The sequence below is a fragment of the Nicotiana tabacum genome, chromosome 2 (genome assembly GCF_000715075.1).
Source record: "Nicotiana tabacum cultivar K326 chromosome 2, ASM71507v2, whole genome shotgun sequence".
Classification (NCBI taxonomy): Eukaryota; Viridiplantae; Streptophyta; class Magnoliopsida; order Solanales; family Solanaceae; genus Nicotiana; species Nicotiana tabacum.
Window position 1 is genome coordinate 105,979,601 of NC_134081.1, and position 23,888 is coordinate 106,003,488.

The 23,888-nt window shown below is 35.0% G+C and overlaps 3 protein-coding genes across 4 annotated transcripts; 2 read left to right on the forward strand and 1 right to left on the reverse strand.

Moving 5' to 3' along the window:
* Positions 1–7,092: 7,092 nt before the first annotated feature.
* Positions 7,093–10,871, forward strand: LOC107776454 (formiminotransferase cyclodeaminase-like protein). 2 transcript variants are annotated; one of them, XR_001645981.2, is made up of 3 exons: positions 7,093–7,557; positions 9,408–10,022; positions 10,206–10,871. XR_001645981.2 is itself a non-coding variant. In XM_016596349.2 (2 exons), exons 1-2 carry the CDS (start codon positions 7,101–7,103, stop codon positions 9,920–9,922), a joined length of 972 nt encoding a protein of 323 aa, XP_016451835.1. In that variant the 5' UTR covers positions 7,093–7,100; the 3' UTR covers positions 9,923–10,871. The 2 variants fall into 2 exon arrangements, 1 of the variants encoding a protein (XP_016451835.1); XM_016596349.2 differs by having other exon boundaries at positions 9,408–10,871.
* An 885-nt stretch (positions 10,872–11,756) lies between these two features.
* LOC107776453 (formiminotransferase cyclodeaminase-like protein) lies at positions 11,757–14,457 on the forward strand. Its single transcript, XM_016596348.2, has 3 exons — positions 11,757–11,911; positions 13,210–13,621; positions 13,853–14,457. The coding sequence occupies exons 1-3, from the start codon at positions 11,888–11,890 to the stop codon at positions 14,365–14,367; spliced, it is 951 nt and encodes a 316-aa protein (XP_016451834.1). The 5' UTR covers positions 11,757–11,887; the 3' UTR covers positions 14,368–14,457.
* A 509-nt stretch (positions 14,458–14,966) lies between these two features.
* On the reverse strand, positions 14,967–22,748 carry LOC107776452 (beta-glucuronosyltransferase GlcAT14A). Its single transcript, XM_016596347.2, has 4 exons — positions 21,055–22,748; positions 16,287–16,362; positions 16,066–16,181; positions 14,967–15,721 (listed from the first exon to the last, which is right to left on the reverse strand). The coding sequence occupies exons 1-4, from the start codon at positions 21,692–21,694 to the stop codon at positions 15,204–15,206; spliced, it is 1,350 nt and encodes a 449-aa protein (XP_016451833.1). The 5' UTR covers positions 21,695–22,748; the 3' UTR covers positions 14,967–15,203.
* Positions 22,749–23,888: the final 1,140 nt, after the last annotated feature.

Consider the following 23,888-nt stretch of genomic DNA (forward strand, 5'->3'; position numbering starts at 1 on the left):
GTGAGAATGAGACAAATACATGAAGGTATTGCCATGCCATTTAATGTGATATGTTGAATATATTTCTCATGCTAGAAAAGTTAAATGAGGTGTCACATGGTAACTTTTATTTGAAAGAATTATATTAGAAAGATATTTACTTGCTATTTGAAAGATATTTACTTGAAAGAATTATATTTGAAAGATATTTACTTGAAAGAATTATATTCGGAAGATATTTATTTGAAAGAATTATAATAGAAAGATATTTATTTGAAGGAAGTATATTCGAAATATATTTATTGAAAAGGATTATATTCTAGAGACTTTTATTAAAAAACTTATAGATAAAAGATGTATATTTTGAAGGACTTGATTAATTAGTTGTACCTGTGTTTATTATTCGTTTGAGTAATATTTATGGTGTTCCTGTTGCCTTGCTGTTTAAATCACTAGTTGATTGGTATTTCTGTCACTGCTGTTTATTTTCTATTATTTTGTATGTTATATTGCACAGATTATTTGATTAGTGAGTGTCTTGACTGTACCTCGTCACTACTTCACTGAGGTTAGTCTTGATACTTACTGGGTACCGACCGTGGTGTACTCATACTATACTTCTGCATATTTTTGTGCAGAGTCAGGTATTGAAGATATCAGATTCAGACAGAGATTAGAGTATGATCGCAAGGATTCAAGGTAGGACTGCATGGTCATCGCAGTCTCTTGGAGTCTTTTCATTTTATTGTACTGTTAATTTCTTATTCGATCAGTACTGTATATTCGATCAATAAGATAATTTCATGTATTCAGTTAGAGATAATTTCATGTATTCAGTTAGAGTTCGTGACTCAGTATTACCAGTCTTGGGAGGTTGTATTAAATTTTTTTTTTTTAAAAAAAATGGCTTGAATTATGATTATAATCGGCTTACTTAGTCTTAGAGACTAAGTGCCATCACGACGCTTGTGGTGAAATTTTTGGGTCGTGACATATATGTGCCAAACTATCCCACAATTGTTTTTAATTAATTGCATTGCCTACAACAATGGACTTTCCAAGATAATATAGAATAGTGCAATTATAGTCCTTAAATAGTTTTATCCATCTATGTTGCTGAAGGTTTATACGTATTTCAGACTCTTGTAGTCTATATAAATTTCGCAAGTTTCCCAGTATAAGTAATGCCTCCAAACCTTCAAAAGCCAAAACCACTGCAACTAACTCTAAGTCATGAGTAGGATAGTGTAGGTCGTCCTTCTTGAGTTGTCTAGAAGTATAAGGTATAACACGATCATATGCATGAGGACACATCCTAATCCATCCTAAAAGCATCACAGAATATCGTGAGTCCTATAGAACCTGATGGTTAGGCTAATATTAGTATAGTTGTTAAACATGTTTTGAGTTCCTAAAGCTCTGCTCACATTCCTCTGTCCACTGGAACCTTATTTTTTGGTGTTAACTAGGTTAATGGCGCTGCTATTTCGGAAAAGTCCTATACCAAATGTCAGTAGTAGTCTGCCAGGCCAAGTAGTTGCAGATCTTTATAGGAATAGTTGATCTTTGACATTTATGAATTGTTTCTATCTTACACACATTTTACACACATAGAACCACAGAGCCCTTGTTGACCTCTAGTTGCCAACATAGAATCACCTCAAAGTATCTCCCTAATTTTCTCAAGATCCCATTTTTCTCTTCTCTCTCTCTCTTATATATATATATATATATATATATATATATATATATATATATATATATATATATATATATATATATATACACGTGTTCTTCCTGACTACGAGAATATACCAAAATATCAAAAATAAAAACTATGATCTTTTTTTTTTTTTTGAAATAACTCAATATTCATTATATCTATAAAAGCGGCTGGAGCACTAGCCAGTCCAAAAGGCATTACAAATAACTCATAATATCTTTACTGAGTTCTAGAGGTTGATATCAAAATATCTTCCTTTATTATTTTAAGCTGATAATAACTAGACTGGAGATCAATCTTTTAAAAGTGGGAGGCTCTTTGTAACTAATCAAACAAGTTATCTATAAGAGACAATAGGTACATATTATGTATCGTTATCTTATTCAATTGTCTGTAGTCGATGTACATTCTTAGGGACCTATTCTCCCCTTTTTCTTTCAAATAACATTGGTGCACCCGTTGGTGAAACACTTGGCATAATAAAACTCTTATCCAACAAGTCTTGCAATTGTTCATTTAGCTCTCTCAACTCCGTTGATGCCATATGATATAGCTTGCATATTATGTGTCAAATCAAAGGCGGCGTCTATTTTTCTTACTGGAAGTAGTCCTAGTAATCCTCATGAAAATTCTCGTACTACTGGTACCTTTTCCAAACTAAGTGTCTCATCTCTTGTATTGACCATCGTTATGAGACTCCTACCACCTTTGTTCAATAATCATTAAACATTGATAAATGATATAACTTTGCCCATTACTAGTAAATGATCTCTTTTAGTACAAAACTAATTTTATTTGGTATCTCAATCAATCTACCTTTATGTAGAAATCAAAGGTAATGTGGTAATACGATAGATAATCCACACCCATCGGCATGTCACAACATACCACATCAAGTACAAATTGGTCATCTAGAATATTTTTTCTCTAAACTCAAATTTAATAAGCTCGTATACACATGTTTACTACTGTAGGTTTTTTTTTACAAAAGTGGCAACCCAAGAAGGATTGCTCAATATTTCAAAATATTCGTGATTTTTAAATCTTCAACCCATATTAAAATCCATACTGAAACGTTTCCTAATCTCGGTCCTCTTACGTGCACGCTAACCATATCCATATTTTTCAATCTTTCCGCTAAGTATAACTTTCACATAATAGATCAAGGTTTTCGTATGTGTAGTTACTACCTTGTTTAAATGGTTAACCAATATTTTATCAAGCCTCTAAACTTAATATATTGCTTATCTATACAATTGAGAAAGTTAGGTGCTATATGTCGTTACACCCATCGTCTAAATTAATTTCTTAACTATCTTGCAGGAAAGTTCATATTAGAAACTTGTCGAGAAGGAAGTGATTCATAAATAATTTAGTGAAATCATTCGCAAATTATTTGTGTTTGTCTTGTTGGCATACCTAAGAGTATGGTATCAGTTCATGTATTCGACATGTTCTGCGGTCTATAAGTTGCTTGTTCCATAGACCATTCCATGAAATATCCTATAGCTCGTAATGTGGTAAATATTTTATCAAAAACCTTTAAGGATCGTATGAACTATCAGAAATAATATACTTGGTAGTTTCAACTTTAGGAACTTTATTAAGGATACTTTTATGTTCCCTACAATCTTCTACGTGCATGATGACTCTAGAGAACTATTCTGTTGCCCATTCTTCTCATGTCTATCTATTATTTCCATCGAGATCTCAATTTCTCTTTGCATTGAGGTAAGTACCTTTGTGATGACACTTTCCTATTGCTATGATGGTAAAACAGTACTAATTTCAGGAATGGACACGACTAAACATGTTAGCGGAAAGAAAGCTCCTCATTATGGCACAATGACCCTTTCATTGTCCTTGTCTACTATTTATGTCGCTTTCCTTTGCGGGAGACAATTGCTTGTCTAATATCATTATTTGATATCTTTGAACCTTTAGCCAAATTTTATTATTGGGTGAACCATACAGGAACAAGATAACAGTGACACGTGTAATTATTTGACCCTAACCACCACATACGTTAGGAGGAATAAGAAAGAAAGACAAGACATATCCCATCACGTCCTTGCAGAATCACGATTATGGGAATGGCCGGCTACATAATCATAATTGAGATTCTACTACCGACGTGTGCTTCATTAGTCAGAAGAATAACCTAAGCTCTGATACCAACTTTTTCACCACCCAATTTAAGATCATGACCGGCGCTTAGAAGCAAGTGCTCCCAAGTAAGCCTCATCGGTAATTTACAGAAAATCAGACAGAGTTTTCCCTGTTTTAGGACTATCCAAAAATAAACCTGTCTTAGAAATCAACAAAATAAACAACCTATATTGACCAAACAAGTTATAATCCTTATTCACGAAATATTTCCAATACAATAATACTAACTTCATCTCCAAGTATACGATAGGAAAGTCTAATACGAGTCACAAGTCTATATCAATAAAAGAATATTTATGACTCATAAAAATGAATATGGAGAGACTCTAAGAGTTTTAAGAAAGAGACTATAACAAATAAATAATAATTTTTGCCCACGCGAATAAATGTGGGGCTCACCAGGAATCGTCAACTCGTGTACTCTAACTAATAGAATCCTCGCTTGCGTCTACTGCTGTCTCTGTAAAAATAATAGCGGGGAGTGAGTAGCTAACTCAGTGAGTAATAATACTTAACCACAACTGTTTTTAATTGGGGACAAGTTAGAAAATATGCTAGTATATCAAACAGAAAATATCATAAGAATGCTCTTTCTAAAATGGTAAATATAATCAGTCTTTTCATGTGTTTTCTGTAATAGAAATCAATTTAACAAATCGGTAATAAACTCAGTAAATACTTTCTCATAGCAAATCTTTATGTTTGGGAGGTTTCCAAAAAAGGATCATATAATTTGTATCACTGTGTGGGACCCTTCGTAAAAGAAGTCAAATATAACTGCAGGTTCCTACTGGAGGAAAAACTGTAACTGTATGCTAGTTCTACCTTCCCACTAGCGAGGGCTATAACTGTACTCGGTAATCGGTAAATACAAAGTGCATCAGGTCTAACAAACTCGTCGTTAGCTACGGGATCCTTCAAAGTCTCCTCCCATTCATACTTTTCTTTGTAAACAGTAAATCTTCACATGGAAGCATTTTCAAAAAGTACAAGGCATTTTAAGTTTTATCAAATCATGTAATCCAATTTCGGTAACGGTAATCATATCTCTAGTAACAGTAAAATATGTCTAGTTACATGGAGAACTTTTTAAATAACTATAAGCATCTCAAGTTAACTATTCAGTACCATATCAAGTAAAGGACTTGTCCCACATATAATTTTAAATATTTGGTAACACATTTTATTTTTAAAATAATATGTAAACCATGCAGGGTATGAAAACACAAATTGCGGTAAGATTACTACTCACAGTACTCGTGCCGAAATACCAAACTCGTCCCCTCGAGCAATCCGTACGGCTTCCTTCAATCAATCTATGATCATATCATATTGATCTCATGTTAATTTTCTTGTTCGGGCTAATTCATAAGTGAATTTGAATACCCACCTCTCGGGATCACATGTTTAGTTCTCAATTTGTCAAATTTTTTGTTTACCCATTCTACAGTTAACTTAATCGAGTCCATAATCTTCTAAACAAAGGTCATTCATATAGTCTATTCATTGTACTATTTGGTCTCCTTAATCATATGAATACTACAAAAATCAGATAATATTATTGTCCATAATATTCCTTCTTAATTGGTATTTAAATCTTTTTTTTGTACACAACGAATGTACACTATGGAAAGTATTCTAGCGAATTCCAAAGAAGGAGAAATTGATTTTTTTGTTCTAAGCCGTGGAGTATTTTCACTGAGAGCAACTACAAGCTTCACCGGACCTGGTTGACCAAAACTTTAGTTATCAAAGCTTTTTATTTTCTCAAATTTTTCTTTCACGTTGGTGAAGCTTTAGGCTTCTTTTGTTTCTCAAATCCAACATTTTCTTTCTTTAGGGATTTTAGTCATTTTTTGATTCTACAGAAGTTTAAATATGGCGCTTTTCCCTTTTCAAATTCCCTAAACTTCATCTTTTAAACTCTTAATCCAATCCCAACATCTTCTCTACTCAGTCCCATAAGGAATCATGAATATAAAATAATATTGTATCAAAAGAAGAAGAAGAATTACATGTAATTACCTGGAGTTTATTGTTGAAGCTCAAGAATATATGCCGATGACGAAGTGAAACACGATATTCGGCGCTAAGAAACACTAGAAACGTTTTCTTTCTTTTCCCGTTTGATATGTGGTTGGCTAAAAGGATTTTTTGTTTTCAAACCCTTTTCTAGCTTCGTCACTTTGAAGCAGATGGGCTAAGGCCCACTTAATTTCCTTCCTTCTTTATTTTATTATTATTTTCTTTTTTTCCTTTTTTGTTGTTTGTCTTGTATTATCTTTTTTTATTTTTGTAATTATTTAACTATCCATTATTTAATAGAAGATATTACAAACGTTAAATTATATTGCAAGCTCAAGCAAACGAATAATTTTTGCATTCTTAAAGCCCAAGCAAACGTTTGCTCAAGCTCAATTCTTAAAGCAGGTAATATCTCCTATTCTTAAAGCCTAAGGGTGTCTTTTTTCTCTTCATTGCAAGCTCTATTATATTGTTAAACATACGTTTTTTATTTCAAATTCTTCTAGCACAAATAATTTCACATATACACAAATAAGTTATTGTGAAATATTTATGTGGGAACGGAAATGGTAAACCAAATTGTAAGTCGGTAAAAGTGTTCATACATACGGTGGAAATAACACTGTGTAGTCACTTTAAAGCATGTTGTTTAAAAGATATCTACAATTTAGAATGTATTTAAAGATTAACCAATTTGCTTAAATTTCAGGATACGATATCCTGAAGTTTAAGCTTCAAAGTTTAAATTTCAGGATATTGTGTCCTAAAATTCAAAAATTATGTCCAAATTCGAATCTTATGCCCTGAATTTTAATTTTGCAGTTCAGAAATTCAGGACACTTAGTCCTGAACTTCAAAATAGCAGCTCAAAAATTTAGGCCACTAAGTTCTGAATTCCAAATTAGCAGCTCAAAGATTCAGGATACTTAGTCCTGAAGTTTGGATAAATTGGCAAAATCTTTAAATACATTATAAATTATGAATATATTTGAAACAACAAGCTTAAAAGTGGCTACTGGTACACTTCACCCATACATTCGTTGCTCAATAAAAAATTACATTTCACTAGATGGACTTCCAAATGGGATGGGCTTTAAGAACAACTAAAGCCCACTGGACCAAAATATTAGGAAATAAACCCAGAGAGCTGGCCCAAACTCCACAAGAATAATCTCAAAAATTGTGTGTGGTGTAGAAATGTTCCATGATCAATCTCTTTCCTACACTCAACCCCAAATTCTTTCTTTTTTCTAAGAACAGTAACAAGAAAATGCTAAAGTTGATGTTGGCTTGCTGTAAAGTGTACATATCAGAAAGCAGAAACAGGGCAGCTCTTGAATCAATTGAAAAAGCTGCTAAGTTATTTCCAGAGGTTCCCATTGTTAACAAATTTGAAGATGAGATTTACAACAGAGTTGGTTACACCCTTGTCTCCAAATTATATCCCAATCCCTCAACTGAATCTTGTCCCTTAAAAAATGCTTCTTTTGCAATGGTCAAAGCTGCATTTGAGACAATTGATCTTCAACAGCATTGTGGAACTCATCCTAGGCTTGGTGTTGTGGACCATGTTTGTTTTCACCCCTTGGCTATCACTTCTTTGGAGTTAGTTGCTTCCACTGCTAAGTCTTTGGCATTTGAAGTTGGTTCTAATCTTCAAGGTTTGTCATTTATCTTTTTAGTCATACACCCCCTTATAAGTGATATTTCTGTTATAAAGATTGAATTTTGGTATTTGCATTAATGGAAAGGCTAATTGTATGTTTGGTATCTTGGAAGTGGATTTGCAGCTAAAAAAGATTGAGTCTTGGTTTTGCATCAACACAAAGATTAATTGTACGAATACTTATCTTTGGTTGATACATTTCTATCTCCGGTTCTAAATTATAACCAATCTTTAACATTCTTAGCACCTTTAGTCATAATATTTTGTGCTTAATATGATAGCGAGCATTTGAAAATTTAGCACTTACAATGGTTTGATTTGGCACCATGAAAAAACTATAGTAAATTATAAGGCTTGTTGTTTCTTTAATGTAGCTAAATGTTGATATATTAGAAAGGAATGGATCCTGTTGTATCAAATGCTATTTCATTGTTCATTCATTTAAATTGAAGAAACGGGTGTTTGTTTCGCAATAAGAGTTGTATTGGCTAATTCAATTTTTATGTGGTCTATATTTAACTAATTTGTTTGAAGGCTGCTAAAAAAGACGCAATTCTAACAAAAAATGATACTTTTTGTTAGGAATTTGAAGGGGAAAAAAAGATTATATACAAATTGAGCATAAGTTTTAAAGCACTGAATATTGAAGGGGTTAGTCAAATTAATCAACCTCCACTCTTGACTAATATTTGCTGCTATGGATTTGAAATCAGCTTGTTGAGTGGTATAAAGATCTTACTTTTGGAGGAGACACATGAAAAAAAGCTACCATTGGAATGGGATTAGGTGGAATATTTGGTGGTTGGTTGCTCTATAACGGACTATTCTGCTTTTAGCGAATAACAATACTGCATTAGTTATTTGTCCATATGATGCAACGAAGCTACCTCAATCCTTCCCTGTCACATTCATCATAGAATAATAACTTGTACTTGGTGCCTTTCCAAAAGGTAATCGGCAAGTTTAATACAATCACGTTGTATCGATCAATACTTTCCGGGGCTTATTTTTTCTCTTTTCCAGTACCTCTCTTTTAAGATGTGATCGACTAGTGTAAGGAAGCATATCTGATATGTATGGTTCTGTTTAGTTATTCCATCATTAGTTCCATTATGGGAACTTCAATCAAACCACAGAAATCATTGTGTGAGATCACATGCATAGCTCTACATAAGCTTAGGATCTAGTAGACAAGGTATTCCTTATCAAAAGAAAAGAAGAAAAAAACAAGTAGACGAGGTATCTGGACATCTGTGGATAGCTGCCCTTAATGGATCAATTTATTCAACAAAATCGATATGTTTAACACGAGCCCTTTCTTGTTTCATACTCCTCAAAAGAGCTTATATAAAGCTAGGTTTTAACTAGATCGTAGTAATAACCTCTCATACGTTCTATCGTGCCTTTAGCTAAGTGCTACTTAAAGTGTTTGAATACTAGTAGCTAGTGTCTTTTGTTGCATTTCGCTAATATTCCATGCAGAGACCTACACAAACTTGAGATCTGGTAGATAAGGTATTTGGACCAACTTTGATGGATCAAATCATACTACAGAAGCTGTTGCTTTAGATAAGATATTTATTTTTGTATCTCCTGGAGAAGAGCTGATATTAAGCAAGACTATACTAAATTGTAGAAATAACCTCTAAAACCTACTATCATAGTCTTCAATTAAGTGGAACATAAGGTCTTTGGAACTTATAACTTTGTGTCTTCATTGCATTCTACAATTTGCCAATAAATCCATATCGTGGTAATAGGATGAAGCTGTGCCTTATATTGTGAAAGTTGTTGCTGCTCTATAAATTTCAAATGTTATTAAGTGGTCTTAAACGTAGACTGCAGTCCCGACCTACTTATATGGAGCAGCACATCAAGAGGGAAGGTCACTTGATTCAATCAGAAGGGAGTTGGGATATTTCCATCCTAATTCAAGTGAGAACCAGTGGGCTGGTGGGCCAAAATCGCAGACTTTGCAATTAAAGCCCGATGAGGGTCCTTCCCGAGCAACTCAAGCAAAAGGTGTGATTACAATCGGAGCTACCAGGTGGGTTGACAACTATAACATTCCCGTCTTCACCAATGACATATCCATTGTTCGTAAAATTGCAAAGAGAGTCAGTGGAAGAGGAGGTGGACTTCCGTCAGTGCAATCCATGGCACTAACTCACGGAGGTGGCACAATTGAGGTTGCTTGCAACTTACTGGAACCAGCTAGGATTGGTGGCGACCAAGTACAGCTTGAAGTTGAGCGGCTTGCTAGGGAAGAGGGTATTGCTGTCGGAAAGGGATATTATACAGATTTCTCAGAAGAAAAAATAATTGAAAGCTACTTGAAACTAGTTCAACATTCTGACTAGAAGCTAGAGGAGCAAGTTATTCTATCCCCGTTCCTTTTTTCCTTCTCTTTTCGCTGTTTTGGCTGAGATTTTCGAAGCCTCTTGACTTTGAGCTCCAGAGGTAAGCAATATGTGTGTACGGGTAAATTCCTCCGGCTTATCTACATTTTATTATAGCACATAATATCATTATCTTACTGCATTTCTTAAACATTCTTATTCTCTTCATATACATAGAGAGAGCTGTCTAAATAAAAGGTTTCTTTCTTCATTGTAATGTGGTTGATTGGACATTCTTGATCAGGAATAGGACATGTGCAAAAGTATCAGACAAGAGATGGATATGGATTCTTAAATCCAATTTGCATGGAAAAGATTAAGCTTTGTAATAGACAGTGAGTTTGTCATAAAGCTGAATACCAAATGGTAATAGATAAGATTAGGTGCATGGAATTAATTTGTTATTTTCTGGTTAGTCCTTCTCATTGCCTTGTCACCCCAGCAACTCATTTGTTTCTTCTTGTATTCGTGTACAGTACCATGGTCTGTTCTTGACAACTGAACTTGTGACTTCAATTTCTTCCAAAATATCTTTTATCAAGATTCTGATATGATCTTTTCAAGATGATTTTTTCCAGTAATAGATTGCATATCCGTGTAATCAGAAACTATACAATCTGACTAACATATGTTTGGAAATGTTTTTCCTAAGTGTTTGCATTACATACTCAAATATTTGCCATAAGATCCATTTCATCATCACCACCACCCCCTACACCCCCCCCCCCCCCCACAACCACCCCCAAAAAAAAAGAAAAGAAAAAAAGAACTGTACTATTCCCCCGGGGGAGCTGGCATTGGGATAGGGTGGGTGAGGAGGATAAGGAAACCCCATGTAAAGCAACTTTATTATGCAATCATAGAATTCAAAAGACTATAATTTAAGTTAATGGATTACCATTTATTCAAATTTATTCAATTAAACAGGGACTAGGATTCTTTATCTTCGATTTAGTGCCTTTTGTTTACGCTAGCCTTTCACATGTTTTTGTTTGTATCCAATATCTTTCATCAGTATTTGAAACCAAGGCTGGCCCATTTCGATCAGCCATTTCATAACAAAACTGTTGCTTGACTATGTAACTAGTATTAGTACCCGTGCGGAGCGCGGACATTAATTATGTCAAATATTTAAGTTATTTGGATAGTATGTAAATAATCTTAAAATTTGCACTTTCTTATTAAATATAGATAATTAAGCTTTGCCAAATGTCAAAAGGCTTTTTTCCCTCAATGAGAGATGGGGTTGACAAAAACGTTCTAATCCAGCAATATTTTTTTTTTCTTAAACAAAATGATTGAATAATATTGAAGAAGATATGAGAAGAATGTTTAAACAATAATCGAAATAAAAACAGTCAGTTTCGCGTGAGGCTAAAAAATACTTGCTGATATTAAAGTAAGCAATATTGAACATAGCATGTGTCATGTGCCGATTTTTTTTAATATTTGTCAAAGCAGTTTTCTTTCTTCTGTTGTTTGGCTTTTGGATTAGGCTTATGGATTATTTTAAGAAAAATTGGTATTGCTTACTTAATAGGTTGATTGGAAGGAGAGCCTTTCGTATGATTTATACGTAATGGGTTCGAGTTATGGAATCTGTCGTTGACGCTTGCATCAGAATATACTGCATATGTTATACTTTTGGGTTACGATTCTTCCCCGAACTCTTTATAAACGCGAAATATTTTGTGCATGATCTACGTAATAGTTTGAATAGGATTTTCATTGTGGGGACATTTGATTTGTAATGTGTCAGCATCATTGCTGAGTCAATCAAACCAATAGCTACAAGCAAAAGCCTTGTATCCTATATAACACCTTCTTCCCCCTTTCCATTCATCATCTTCAAGAAACTATTCATCAACAAAATACAAAGATAGAAGAAAAACTCAACTTAAAGCCACAAGTCACACTTCAAAAAAGATGGATTCCAATTCAATCTCCAAGGTAAGGAGTACTCTTCTCTCTACCCCTTTTCCTCTATTGTTCTTTTTTCTCCATTGAAGTTATGCACATTTTGGGAACCTTTGGTTTCCAACTTCTAACATTGTTGTTACTGGAGTCTGAATTTTTATGTTATAGGTGTAAAATTTCTAATTTTTCTTGGTACTTTTCTTCTTTCACTTGGTCTAAATCAGCTGCTTGTCTTTCAACCTATGAATTTTCTTTCTTAGTGTTTTATGATTTTGCCTTTCCTTGTTATGACTATGAGTTATGACATGAATTGTTAGGAACATCCATTATAATTGAAGTACAAAAGATAGTTAATCCAATTTATGGATCCTATATAGAGAGTGACTGCTGAATTTTTTTTGTTGGTGGGGCATCTGTGTTCTTGTTTTCTAATTTTCCTTAATATGTACAGTAATCTTTCTCTTTTTTAAAAAAAAAAAATTAAAAAATCTCTCTATCTTTTCCATTCTTTTATTTTTTATTTTTGTCAAACCATTCCGACTCGCTCTATTTTTTAAACTAAAGGATAAGATTTCCTTTGGCTATTTACACTAAGAAAGAAAGGCCAAATTTTACTAAAGTAATTTTAATTTCTGTTTTCCTTTTTCTACTTATACATACAAATTTAAGAGTGGAAAGAAGAGAGGAGACGGAAATAGATATTGCAACAGGGAAGGGATACCGAGCGCATAACACGTGTGCACTTACTAGTACTATCTTAGTCAGACACGTGATCCTCGTTTGTCTGAACCTTTAACATTTGGGCTTCAAATTGGGCCCTTTGCTTTTGTGGAAAAGATTGTTGTCTTCTCCCAACAAATTAGCTTACCATACTAGAAGAAAAAGTTTAAAGCTGTCACATTCTAAGTTATGCAGATTAATATTTTAACTGTAAACTTGAGATATTTAGAAATTACAATTAAAAGTGAAAACTTTGAAATGTCTTTTGCCGTTGCACAATGGCATCGCATATACTCCCTCCGTCCTATTTTAACTATTGTTTTAGCTCTTTTCATTCCCATTAAGAAAAAAATTATAATTTTCTAAGTTACACCTATTAAATGCTTTTTGAGAATTGAACAGTGTTCAGAAAAACTACTACTGTTTCTTTAATATTAAGAGTATAATTGGAAACAATTAACAAATTTAGTAATTATTGCTGGACAGTTGTTTTAGCTTAATTTGGGACGGAAGGAGTAGTTCCAAAATACAAAAGAAATCTTGAGTTACAAACATTTTCTTGAAAACACTACATCACCTTGAATTGATAGTAGTGCCATTATTATTGCTAGGACAAGAAGAAAAATGTAATGCAATCTATGCTGTTATGCTGCAAGCTGTACATATCCGAATCACGCAACAAAGAAGCTCTTGAACCCATTGAGCGCGCTGCCAAACTTGATCCAGAAACAGTCATTATTAACAAATTTCAGGACCGCGATTACAATCGCGTGAACTATACTCTTGTATCGTATGTTATTCATGACAGCACAGGCTGCCCTATTTACAGCCCCTTGCATCAAACTGTGGTGTCCATGGTTGCTGCTGCCTATGACGCCATAAACCTTGAGCAGCACTCGGGTGCTCATCCTCGCCTTGGTGTCGTGGATGACATTCTCATTCATCCACTCGCGCGAGCTTCATTGGATGAAGCTGCTTGGCTTGCTAAAAAGGTTGCTGCTGATATTGGAAACCGGTTTCAAGGTTAGTAATGACCTTTTTTTTTTCAAATGATATGCTATACTGACTCGAAAATGCAAATGCATACAGTTAGAGGCAAATCTAGGATAGGTTCTATGGGTTCAACTGAACCTATTGCTTTAGGCACAAACTACGTATATATGTGTAACAAAAAGATAAAAAGTATACATCTAATAAGATCACACTCATTCTGAACCCAATGACTTTAAATCCTTGATTTACCTTTGGATGCAGTACCTGTTTATTTATATGCTGCTGCTCACCCAATGGGGAAAGCACTGGACACCATAAGGAGGGAGCTAGGATATTATCGGCCTAACTTCAGGGGCATCCAATGGGCAGGATGGGCTCAACCGGAGCATGTCCCGGTTAAACCAGATGAAGGTCCGGAAGTGGTGTCTCGAGCTAGAGGTGTCGTGATGATTGGAGCTCATCAATGGGTAGCCATGTACAACATTCCAATCATGTCGACTGATCTCTCAGCTGCTAGACGGATTGCTCAGAGGGTGAGTGCTCGAGGTGGAGGCCTCCCCACCGTGCAAACTTTAGGCCTGTTTCACGGTGAGGACTCAACTGAGATAGCTTGCATTCTGCTGGAACCAAACCAAATTGGAGCTGATCGCGTCCAGAACCATGTTGAGACACTGGCATCTCAAGAAGGCTTGGATACGGAGAAAGGGTATTTTACTGATTTGTCTCCTGAAATGATCATTGAAAGATATATGAAATTAATTTCTAATTCGGCCTGATTTATCTGTAAAAGCTGTGAATAAACTTACTCACTCTTGCTTTAAGCTTCTGTCAATAAGGGAAATCAACTCACCCATTTTTTCCTTTCATTCTAGATGCTATTTGAATGGATCTGAAACTGCATTTTGGCATATCATTCTTTCTGAGTGTAATAAAACACTGCGCGATAGAATGGTCACTTTCTAGTGGTTCATTCTCATATTCACTGTACGATTGTTGTGAGATTTGCATAAAACACATGTACAGTCAGAAATACGAAAATGACTATTTTTGGAAGTTAATAGTTTCATTACTACAAAGCCTGACCCTTATGATAGAACAAAACGAAGTGAGATGTTTTAAATAGGTCTCATAATTGAGCATGAAAACCAGTAAAGGAGAGCAAAGTGATAGCTTAGCTTCGCTGTTAGATCAAATAGCCTCTCTGAATACTGGAAGTTGGAACTAAGCCTCAAACATGGCGTCTCTAAGTTGTTACCTTTATGCCTCAGTCATATCGATAATTCAAACCAACCAAATCATGCATCCTTTTGCATGCATGTTACCATTGGAAAGTTTTTTCAATTGTAACTCAATGTCCAACTGATACTAGGTGTTAGTACTAACTTGAAAGATCATTACTGAAAAAAGAAAAGAGCAAATTTTACAATTGAAACTGTGATCTATCCATACAACCATGTACACTTGGGTCATCTTTGAACTCTCACTTGTGAGAAAACACTACATCTAAAATGGTACCTAATCTTTGCAGCCAGCAACAGCCAAGTCACTGGTCATTTCTTTGATTAGTTATATAGAGAACATCATGAACAGGGCGAAAACAACGTTAGCAATCTTAACTCTTAGTTGAGCATTGTTTACTACGAAAATCTTCAGATAGCAGTTTGTTCATTAGCTCATGCAACCTGTTGGCACCAGGACCAGGCCTAAACACCGAATCATCTCCAACCACAGAGCAGGGATCAGCTCTGTCAGATGAGCTTCCATTACACCATGCTCCTGGTGCAAAACGATTTGTACGACCAAGCAGCTCTTTATCAATCTTGTCTAAGACAGGATCATCCTTGCGAAATTTTCGAGCAAATGGTGCACTGCTATTAACCATTTTGTTGAAGTCCTTCAATGTCAGTGAAATAGGATGTTGCTTGGGAGGGGTATCCCAAGCAATGTAATGCAAATCATGGCCTATTGCAGTGCTACGAAACTCTTCGGAGTTGCAAATTACCGTGTGAAAATAGCCTTCTGGTGAAGAAACAAAATTTGTGTAGTACATGAGCAGAGTCCTTGGAAAGTTATCCCATCCCCATATGCAGTACTCCACAAAAGAGCGTGTCAGTATCACCCATGCGGAGCCTAACCACAAAAAAGAAGAATTCTGGATATAAGCATGAGATGAAAAGAAATTGCACACTGCATCCTGCTTTAATAAATTCAAAAAGAGAGAAAAATATAAACTAGGGGTTGAAGAAAAAGCCCGTGGCAAGACATCAAGTTCTGTTAATAATGTATATCATCACAAGCAGAGCAGTAATGAAAATATAAGCAAAACAGAGAATCCCAATTTTGGTTTGAGTCTCTAGTTAGTAGGTTCTCATATTTCAAAACACAAGTAAAACACGCAAACTGAAGATAACAGGTAAAGAACATAATCCATGTGACATTAGTTGGGTTCATTTCCGGCTACTAAATGAACTCGCCTGTAAACAATGTAAAAGCTGTAGGTAGTGATCGCCGTTGAGAAGTAGTGGCAATGTCAGATTTCTTAGACAAATAAAGACCAGGATCAATAATGATAGGTTTAGCTCTCTGGTTCCTGCAACACAACAACCGAACCCAAATTAACATTGCAAGTATTTTATATACAAATACAAAACATATCATGCCTGGGCACTTTAAATTGAAAAGTTAACTCACTTACAGTTTCCACCCATGAAGCAGCATGTTTTCAATGAAATTCAGATTTCTGGACAAATTAGAGAAAACATGGAGCAAATCTGCAACATTTAATAGCCAAAATGAATCTCATTTTCCATGAAAAAGAAAGGAGTAATCGAAGGAGCGAAAAAGTTCATAAATTACACAATGTCCTAGAACCTAACATTTACTATGAAATAAATTTTAAAGACCAAACAATGAAATTCTTGATTTCTTTCATATGTATTCTTGATAAAGTATCTCCCAATCAAACTTCTTTCTGTACACTTATTTAATTTGGGATAAACACCTCATGGTGGTTGAATTCATTTTTGCGGACAAAATCAGTAATAAAGGAAGTATTAGATCCTGAATTGAAAAAGTATCATGAAGCTACAGATATTGCCATACCCATGAACATAAAGGTTCATCTCCACAGAGTGTCTGATTCACATGTTACACAATAGATAAGTCTATCCACATGGGACATCTACATGGTGGATGAAAGCATAAATAGGTAAGTGCATTGGAAAGAGTAAATGCATTCCAAAACCCAAATAGAAAAGGACATTCCAAAAGACATACTTAAGACTGAAAATTGGATCCCAGTATAAGGAAATAACCATTTGCAATACTTGCTAATGTATCATTTCTAGTAATCTCTTTAATTTTTTCGCAGAAGGTTACAATGTCCACATGAGACCTGCAATCTTTTTGTTAGCAAGTTGTCTTATGATAGGGTGAAGTGCATCAGCCCCTAATAATTTTGCATTGAACATATCTCCTTGCCCTTCCTCGACCCATCCTTCCACTCGCCTTCTATGAACCAACTACCCCCCCACTCCACACCCCCCCCCCCCAACCCCTGTACCCAAAACAAAAAAAAACTGGTCCCGATTTTCTCCAATCTCCAACATATGCTCCCTATAAGCCACATCCCTACTTCTAACTTCCATACTCCACTATCTCTTTCCCCCTTGGGATCCAAAATACCACCTTATTCCCCCAATTTTCCATCTTTAAATCAAATGCAAGCGCTATGATGCAGGAATAACAGATTTGGTGAACTTTACTAGTGGGGACAAAGGAATTGGGGGAGTAAGGAAGAAGGTTTTGCAGGAACTTGTTGTTTGGTATGGTAGAGGATGAGGATGGTTAGATGATAGAGCGGCGGCAGGGTTGGGGAGGATGGTCGAAAACAAGAGGGGAGAAAAGACTGAGTAATTTGGAGGGAAAAAAAGACTCAAGGAAGTCTCGTTACGGAACTGAGAAAACACATAGTTTCATGCTTGGCTGCCCCTATATTTTCAAAGTTCACATATCCTCATGCCACAGCAATATTATTTAGGCCACATGTTCCATCTTTGGTGGCTAAACTTCTCAATACTTTTAAAGCACGGTGTTTGCTTCTGCATTATCTCCATAACATTTGATACTTTAGCTATCGCTAAACTAAACATTAAGATGGAGATATTCTCATTTCATGATAAATAATTTGGGAGTTTAGGGGAAGACAAGATGGGGAGTTCTGATGGTAAGCAACCTCCACTTTCAATCAAGAGGTTGTGAGTTCGAGTCACCCCAAGAGCAAGGTGGGGAGTTCTTGGAGGGAAGGATGCCGAGGGTCTATTGGAAACAGCCTCTACTCCAGGGTAGGTGAACAGAATTTCACAAAAATTATTTGTGCCCCTCAATCTTTATCAAGTTTGGACAAGGTGGTTGCTCTGATGGTAAGCACCCTCCACTTCCAACCAAGAGGTTGTGAGTTCGAGTCACCCCAAGAGCAAGGTGGGGAGTTCTTGGAGGGAAGGATGCCGAGGGTCATTTGGAAACAGCCTCTCTACCCCAGGGTAGGGGTAAGGTCTGCGTACACACTACCCTCCCCAGACCCCACTAGTGGGATTATACTGGGTTGTTGTTGTTGTTGTTGTTGTTGTAGGGGAAGACCTTTCCCGTCCTTGACAATCAACCTACCAAACTTCTCAATCCAACATTTTCTTGCATGTTTCTAGAACCAAAAAAATATGTTCACTTACTCCCTGCTAGATGAAGTGTGATATTCTTTCATCATTCCTCACATTATTTTCATAATACTTTTTTCTTCCTTGGCCTATCTCACTATTATTCAGCATCAGTCAAAGAAGTCTTTCCCTATTATTTTCTAAAGATGTTACAAAATAATAGATTTTTCCTTGCACTTGCCAGTATCTATCATTTTCTCCACTAAACTGAAGGGCAAAATTGGTATGGTTACAATTGTATTATGATTTGTATTTATAGGTGAGCCTTGTGCCATAACTTGAACAGGATTTTTCTATGTTCTTGCGAGGAAGGAAAAATGTAGAGGACGGTAAAAGGACAAAGTGACAATACATTGATACCAAAGGATCTTAAGTGCTAGATTTATTTAGTTTTAGATGTCGGAATAGTAGGAATATCTAGTCAAGTTTGATTGGCTGAGTGGTAAGTCGCGGAAGATTTGCATTTGCTGGAATAGAGACAATTCGCTCTGTGTATTCACTAAAAATTGGCATGAAAGAGAAATTGAGAATCAAAGAGTAAATGAGAAATAGGAGAAGAAAAATATTGATTGCTATCAATTTTTTTTGGGTATAACGAAACTCATCCACTAGAAGATGCTTCTATAGAGGAACAAGCGCATTTCACGAGTTCTATGCCGAGCCTCAAAAGTTCATTGTATAGATATGTTGCTCCTCAAATTGCATTTTCCCATCAGAAATGTGAATACTTTTAACCATATATACGTCTAAGCGAGTTTCTTAAAACAGAAAAAGAACCTTTGTAATGCAATTTTAATATTAGAGGTGATGCCCATGCATTCTTAAAGTGTTCCTTGAATTTGACTCTACATATTTATCACATCAAACTACACAATTCCAGCTCAATTCTGGTTATTCTTGATATCTCAATCGATTTCCTGGAGAACCCAAAATTTTCTTAAATCTTAACTAGCTCTAAATCAACCAAGAACCAAGAATTCTATACAGTAAAGTAAAACTGAAAGCACCAAGAATAGCCCCCTTCTTTCCTATTTTTCTGTTTTAATGCTCCTGTCACCTTCATCAAACCTCGGCTTCAGTTATTTTTCAAACTTTGAGCCACAAGATCCAAGGATTTAAAGCCCCAAGATCCCTCTTAGAGATGAAGTCATCATATGATTTATTTGGTTTAACACGAGTAAAAGCCTCACAACCAACATGAAACTATAACTAATTTCCGTAAGAAACAGCCTTTAAACATGATATGCAATTGACAGCCAAACTGACCTGCCATGCAAGGTTGATACTCTCCCAGGGCGGATGTAGCATTAAAGCTACGAGTTCAATTGAGCCCATAATTTTCGACGGGGAACATAAATTTATGTGTACAATCCACTAAAATTGCAACAAATAGTATATATGAACCCAATAGATTTAAAAATATAACAGGTTGAAAGTTAATACTAAAAACCTTAAAGATTGAACCCATAGACAATAACATCATATAAGTCCGGTGTATCACCATGGATTGCCATATAATCAGTCTTGTGTTTAGATTGGTAAAGGAAAATATACAGTGAAATGGCATGTTTTTTAACCAAATTAAAATGGAGCTTGACCTATATGTAAATTGATCTTTACTTCCATTTTGTTTTAAAGCAGAACCAATTGCATCCTTGTGGTCATGAGCTTGCAAACCTCTAACCACATTACATATTCATCTTCTTCTTTTTTTTTATAAGGATATTCATCATTTTGTTCTTAATTGTACTTTATCAGTAACTCCATCCGATATTAACAAAACCTGCTTGACTAAAGCAGAATATGAGAGAAGAAAGTCCAAATGGACTGTTACACTTGCTTTATTAATGAATATATTCCTTGACCAAAAAAAGAAAGTGGTAGTTGAAATATTTGAGAAAAGTATAGTATAAGATTGTAATGCATCTCGACATTTGGAGTGTCATAAATTTTGTCATTTAAGGAAGAAGAATTTTTTTATTAGTCCAATTAAGTGGATCGAGCACCAAAGAATTACCCGAATGTCAAACAGATCAACAATATTCCATTTATTGATTTAGTCTCCACTTCATGTGCAATCCTATGAAGCACTACAGAACAAGTTCCTAAGAATGTCTGCCAGAAGGTAGGCACACCAGCAGCGATTATGACCTAGGAACAATAGAGACTATTGAATTATTTCCCAAAAAATAGAATCTATCGAACTAAGCTCATTCATTCAATTTTTTCCTTTACTCGTTTTTAGACACCCTCCAAAAGAGAGCTTTAAGAAATAGATGATAAGCTTACTTGCAGGCCCCCTAGAGAATAGGAACTTCCTTTGTAAGCTGGTGAAAAACATGTTACCCTAACCATTTTAGTGTCTCGACACTGTAACAATAATTCAGCCAAATATATCATGCTAAATCATCCTAAAGACAGAGTCCTAAATACGCACTAATATATGGTAATAAACAATGGAGTGTCATGCTCATGCAAATTAGGCATTTTCAATGAATTTACCTAATATGCTAGGGCACTAATGACTATCTATCAATCACATCAGGCAAAACTAAGTAAATCGGTAATTATCAAATGTTCTTGCAAAGGTGAAGATGAAAGTTTAAAATGGTGTTGTCAGTCTATATCTTTGGATATTGATAGTCTATAGGAGGAAATATGTTGCAAAGGGACCTTCAAATAACCAAGTAAAAAAGATACATAGAAATATATGATCGACGACCCATAGCATATGGAAGAAAGCACACTTACCATCTTGAGTCACTAGCGGATAGTCTGAAGCACTGAGATTGATAAACCAGTCCCACTTTGAACTTTCCTTTAGCAGAATGGATATAGCTTGAAGGGTACAAGCAATCATCGTAGGGCCCTTATACGTCACTAAATTTGACTGAGCCATTACTCGAACATTCTCTACTTTGCGGAATATGGGATCATTCTTCACCGAAATTGTTAAGTTCAATCTTTCTCGAGGTGGAGCCTCAAGATCCATATGTAGAACATACTGATTTCTCGGGTGATAAACCGCTTGCAAAGTCCTCATCATTCTGTGACTGTCACCCTTTGTGCCTGATATGAGATAAGCAAATCTAGGTGGTTCACTTTTCGCAAAGCCATTTGATTGAAATGACTGGAAATCGGATTCCACAAAATATCCATCCGATTCTGCTGGCCTAGCAAAAGAAGAAACCATATCCAACTGCATTTGATCTCTTCCATATGATGATGAATATAACCCAAAAATAGTTGCTGTGAACAGAGTAATAGACACAAGCAAGCTCACAAAGAATGGTATTTTCCAATGTCTGTCGCTAAATACCCTTCCGGAATGAGAACTAAAATTTTTATCATTAAATACTCTTCCTGAATAAGAATTGGCATATTTCCTCATGCTCAACAATTGCTTCTACCAAATATTTCAAGGGAAAAAGAAGCCAAATTTCATGAGTTGGAAGCAAAAAGTTTCTAAAGACTTGAGCTTTTCCCTTTGATCTTCTCAAAGGAGAAGAAAGAAAGAAGAAAAGAATGGAACTTTAGCATCAAACTGAAAAGGATGATATGAGGGCTAATAGTAGAAATGGAGGTCAAACACTATAGAAAGTACTGAAGCTCAAAAGCTTCCAAATTTCCACCGACTAAAAAGTAAAATTCTTGGTTTTAAGTTTTACTATCCAAAGCAAACTCATTCACAATGACCATTACAAGTAAAACCAACCAACCAATAAAAGGAATGTTAAAAATGAAAGAACAAAAAAAGTGAAATAACAATGTACGACTAGACTGTGGAGTATAGAAAAAGGGGGTAAAAAAACGTATGAAAATAAATTCAAACCTAAAAATCAGATATCCAACAGGCAATAAATAGATTTCCCAGCTCAACTATTTCTCTTAAACCTCAGATCTAATAACCATTTGAGACAAGTTAGTTCAATAAATTAACTTTGTGTCTGTCTCCAAATAAAGAGGGTTCCAAGAACCTGAACAGAACATAAATCAAATAGGTGGCGATCTAACCAATAAAAGAAACTCAAAACTCAAATGGGGTTTGATTCATGAACTGATCTTTTAATAGCAAAGTCCAAGAAAATTTGCAGGAAAATGAATTGGGTTGAAATAATGGCAGCTAAAGTTTAAAGAACCCCTCTTTCTGAAAATAGCTCAATTAATGAGAACTTTCGAAAGGGGGAAAACACTCTTACAATACGCAATAAGAGGATGATTTTGATGTTGTAGGACTAGAGAGAGCTGAGCTTGGGGTTGAGGGCAGAGAGGGAGAGGTGACCGTACAGATTGCTTAAGTTGTAGGTAATTACCTAATCTTATATAATTATACACTGATTAGTACGGTATTATTGAAAAGACTGGTAATTTGGAGTTAAGAACAAGGAAGACATAGTTATTAGTACAAAGCAAAAGCTTTAAAGACACGCCTGAATATTTATTACTGTTATGATATTGAATCGTCGCTTTATATGCAAGAATTTGGAGTTTTTGGTTTTGAACGTTGTTTCCAATGTTGGTGACCCGTTGAAACTTGAGTTGAGACTCTGTTTCCCTTGATTTTAACCTTATTGATCAACTCAAGATTAAGCATACTTTACGGAGGTGATTATACATATTTTTTATTGTGTCTAATATTTTTTTCGAGACTTGACTAATTTAATTCTCACGGTCTAGAAATCTCACTTTGATATTAAAGATGACTTATTTTTAAGAATCGAACTTGAAATCTCTGATTAAGAATGATCGAATATTTATCGTCCCAATACAAACTCGAAATCTAAACTTCGAAATTTGAGGTTGCTACCGGTGGTTCTCTCGTCACTTCTTATCAGTTCATCAGCTGCAATAGCAAAATGAGTGAAACTAGAACACCATGGGGAATCCAATAAGGGTTATACAACGCAATCAATTGCTATTTGGATCCGATAAGTAAACAAATACAAATGTAAATTTCTTTGGATGTTGCATATTAGTTAGTATATGTACCAAAAAAGATAGTATGAGTTTTATTTTTCGTTTGAGCTAGAAAATTAAGTAGGTATGCATTGAGTTGTCCAGTGGCGGACCCAAGTGGTGGCTAGTAGGTTCAACTGAACCCGCTTCACAAAAAAATAATATTATGTATATGTATAAATTAGGATTAAAATTGTGTAAATTTTACATAAATATTTTATTTGAACCTACTTGACAACTACTATTTTACGACTAAATTTATATACTTCTAAGATTGAACCCGTTTGTACAAAATCTTGGGTCCACCACCGGAGTTGTCAATGTATATCACCAAATATTGATGGAAAATTGATCTCTTTTCTTAGACCAAGTATAATATTCTTTTACTCACCGTCAACAAAATAAATAATGTATGCTCCCTTTTTCTCAAAATAGGAGTATCAAATTTCACTTCTCGATAATGAAAGCAAATGATTTTTATTTATACTATTCTTAGTGTAAATTCCGAATTATTAATATTTATTTTTAAAATAAAATACAATAAAAATATATCATTTTTGATTAGCTTATATGTTAGTTAAATGAACTTTGACGAGTGAAAGTGAAAACAAATTAAAATTGATGGAACG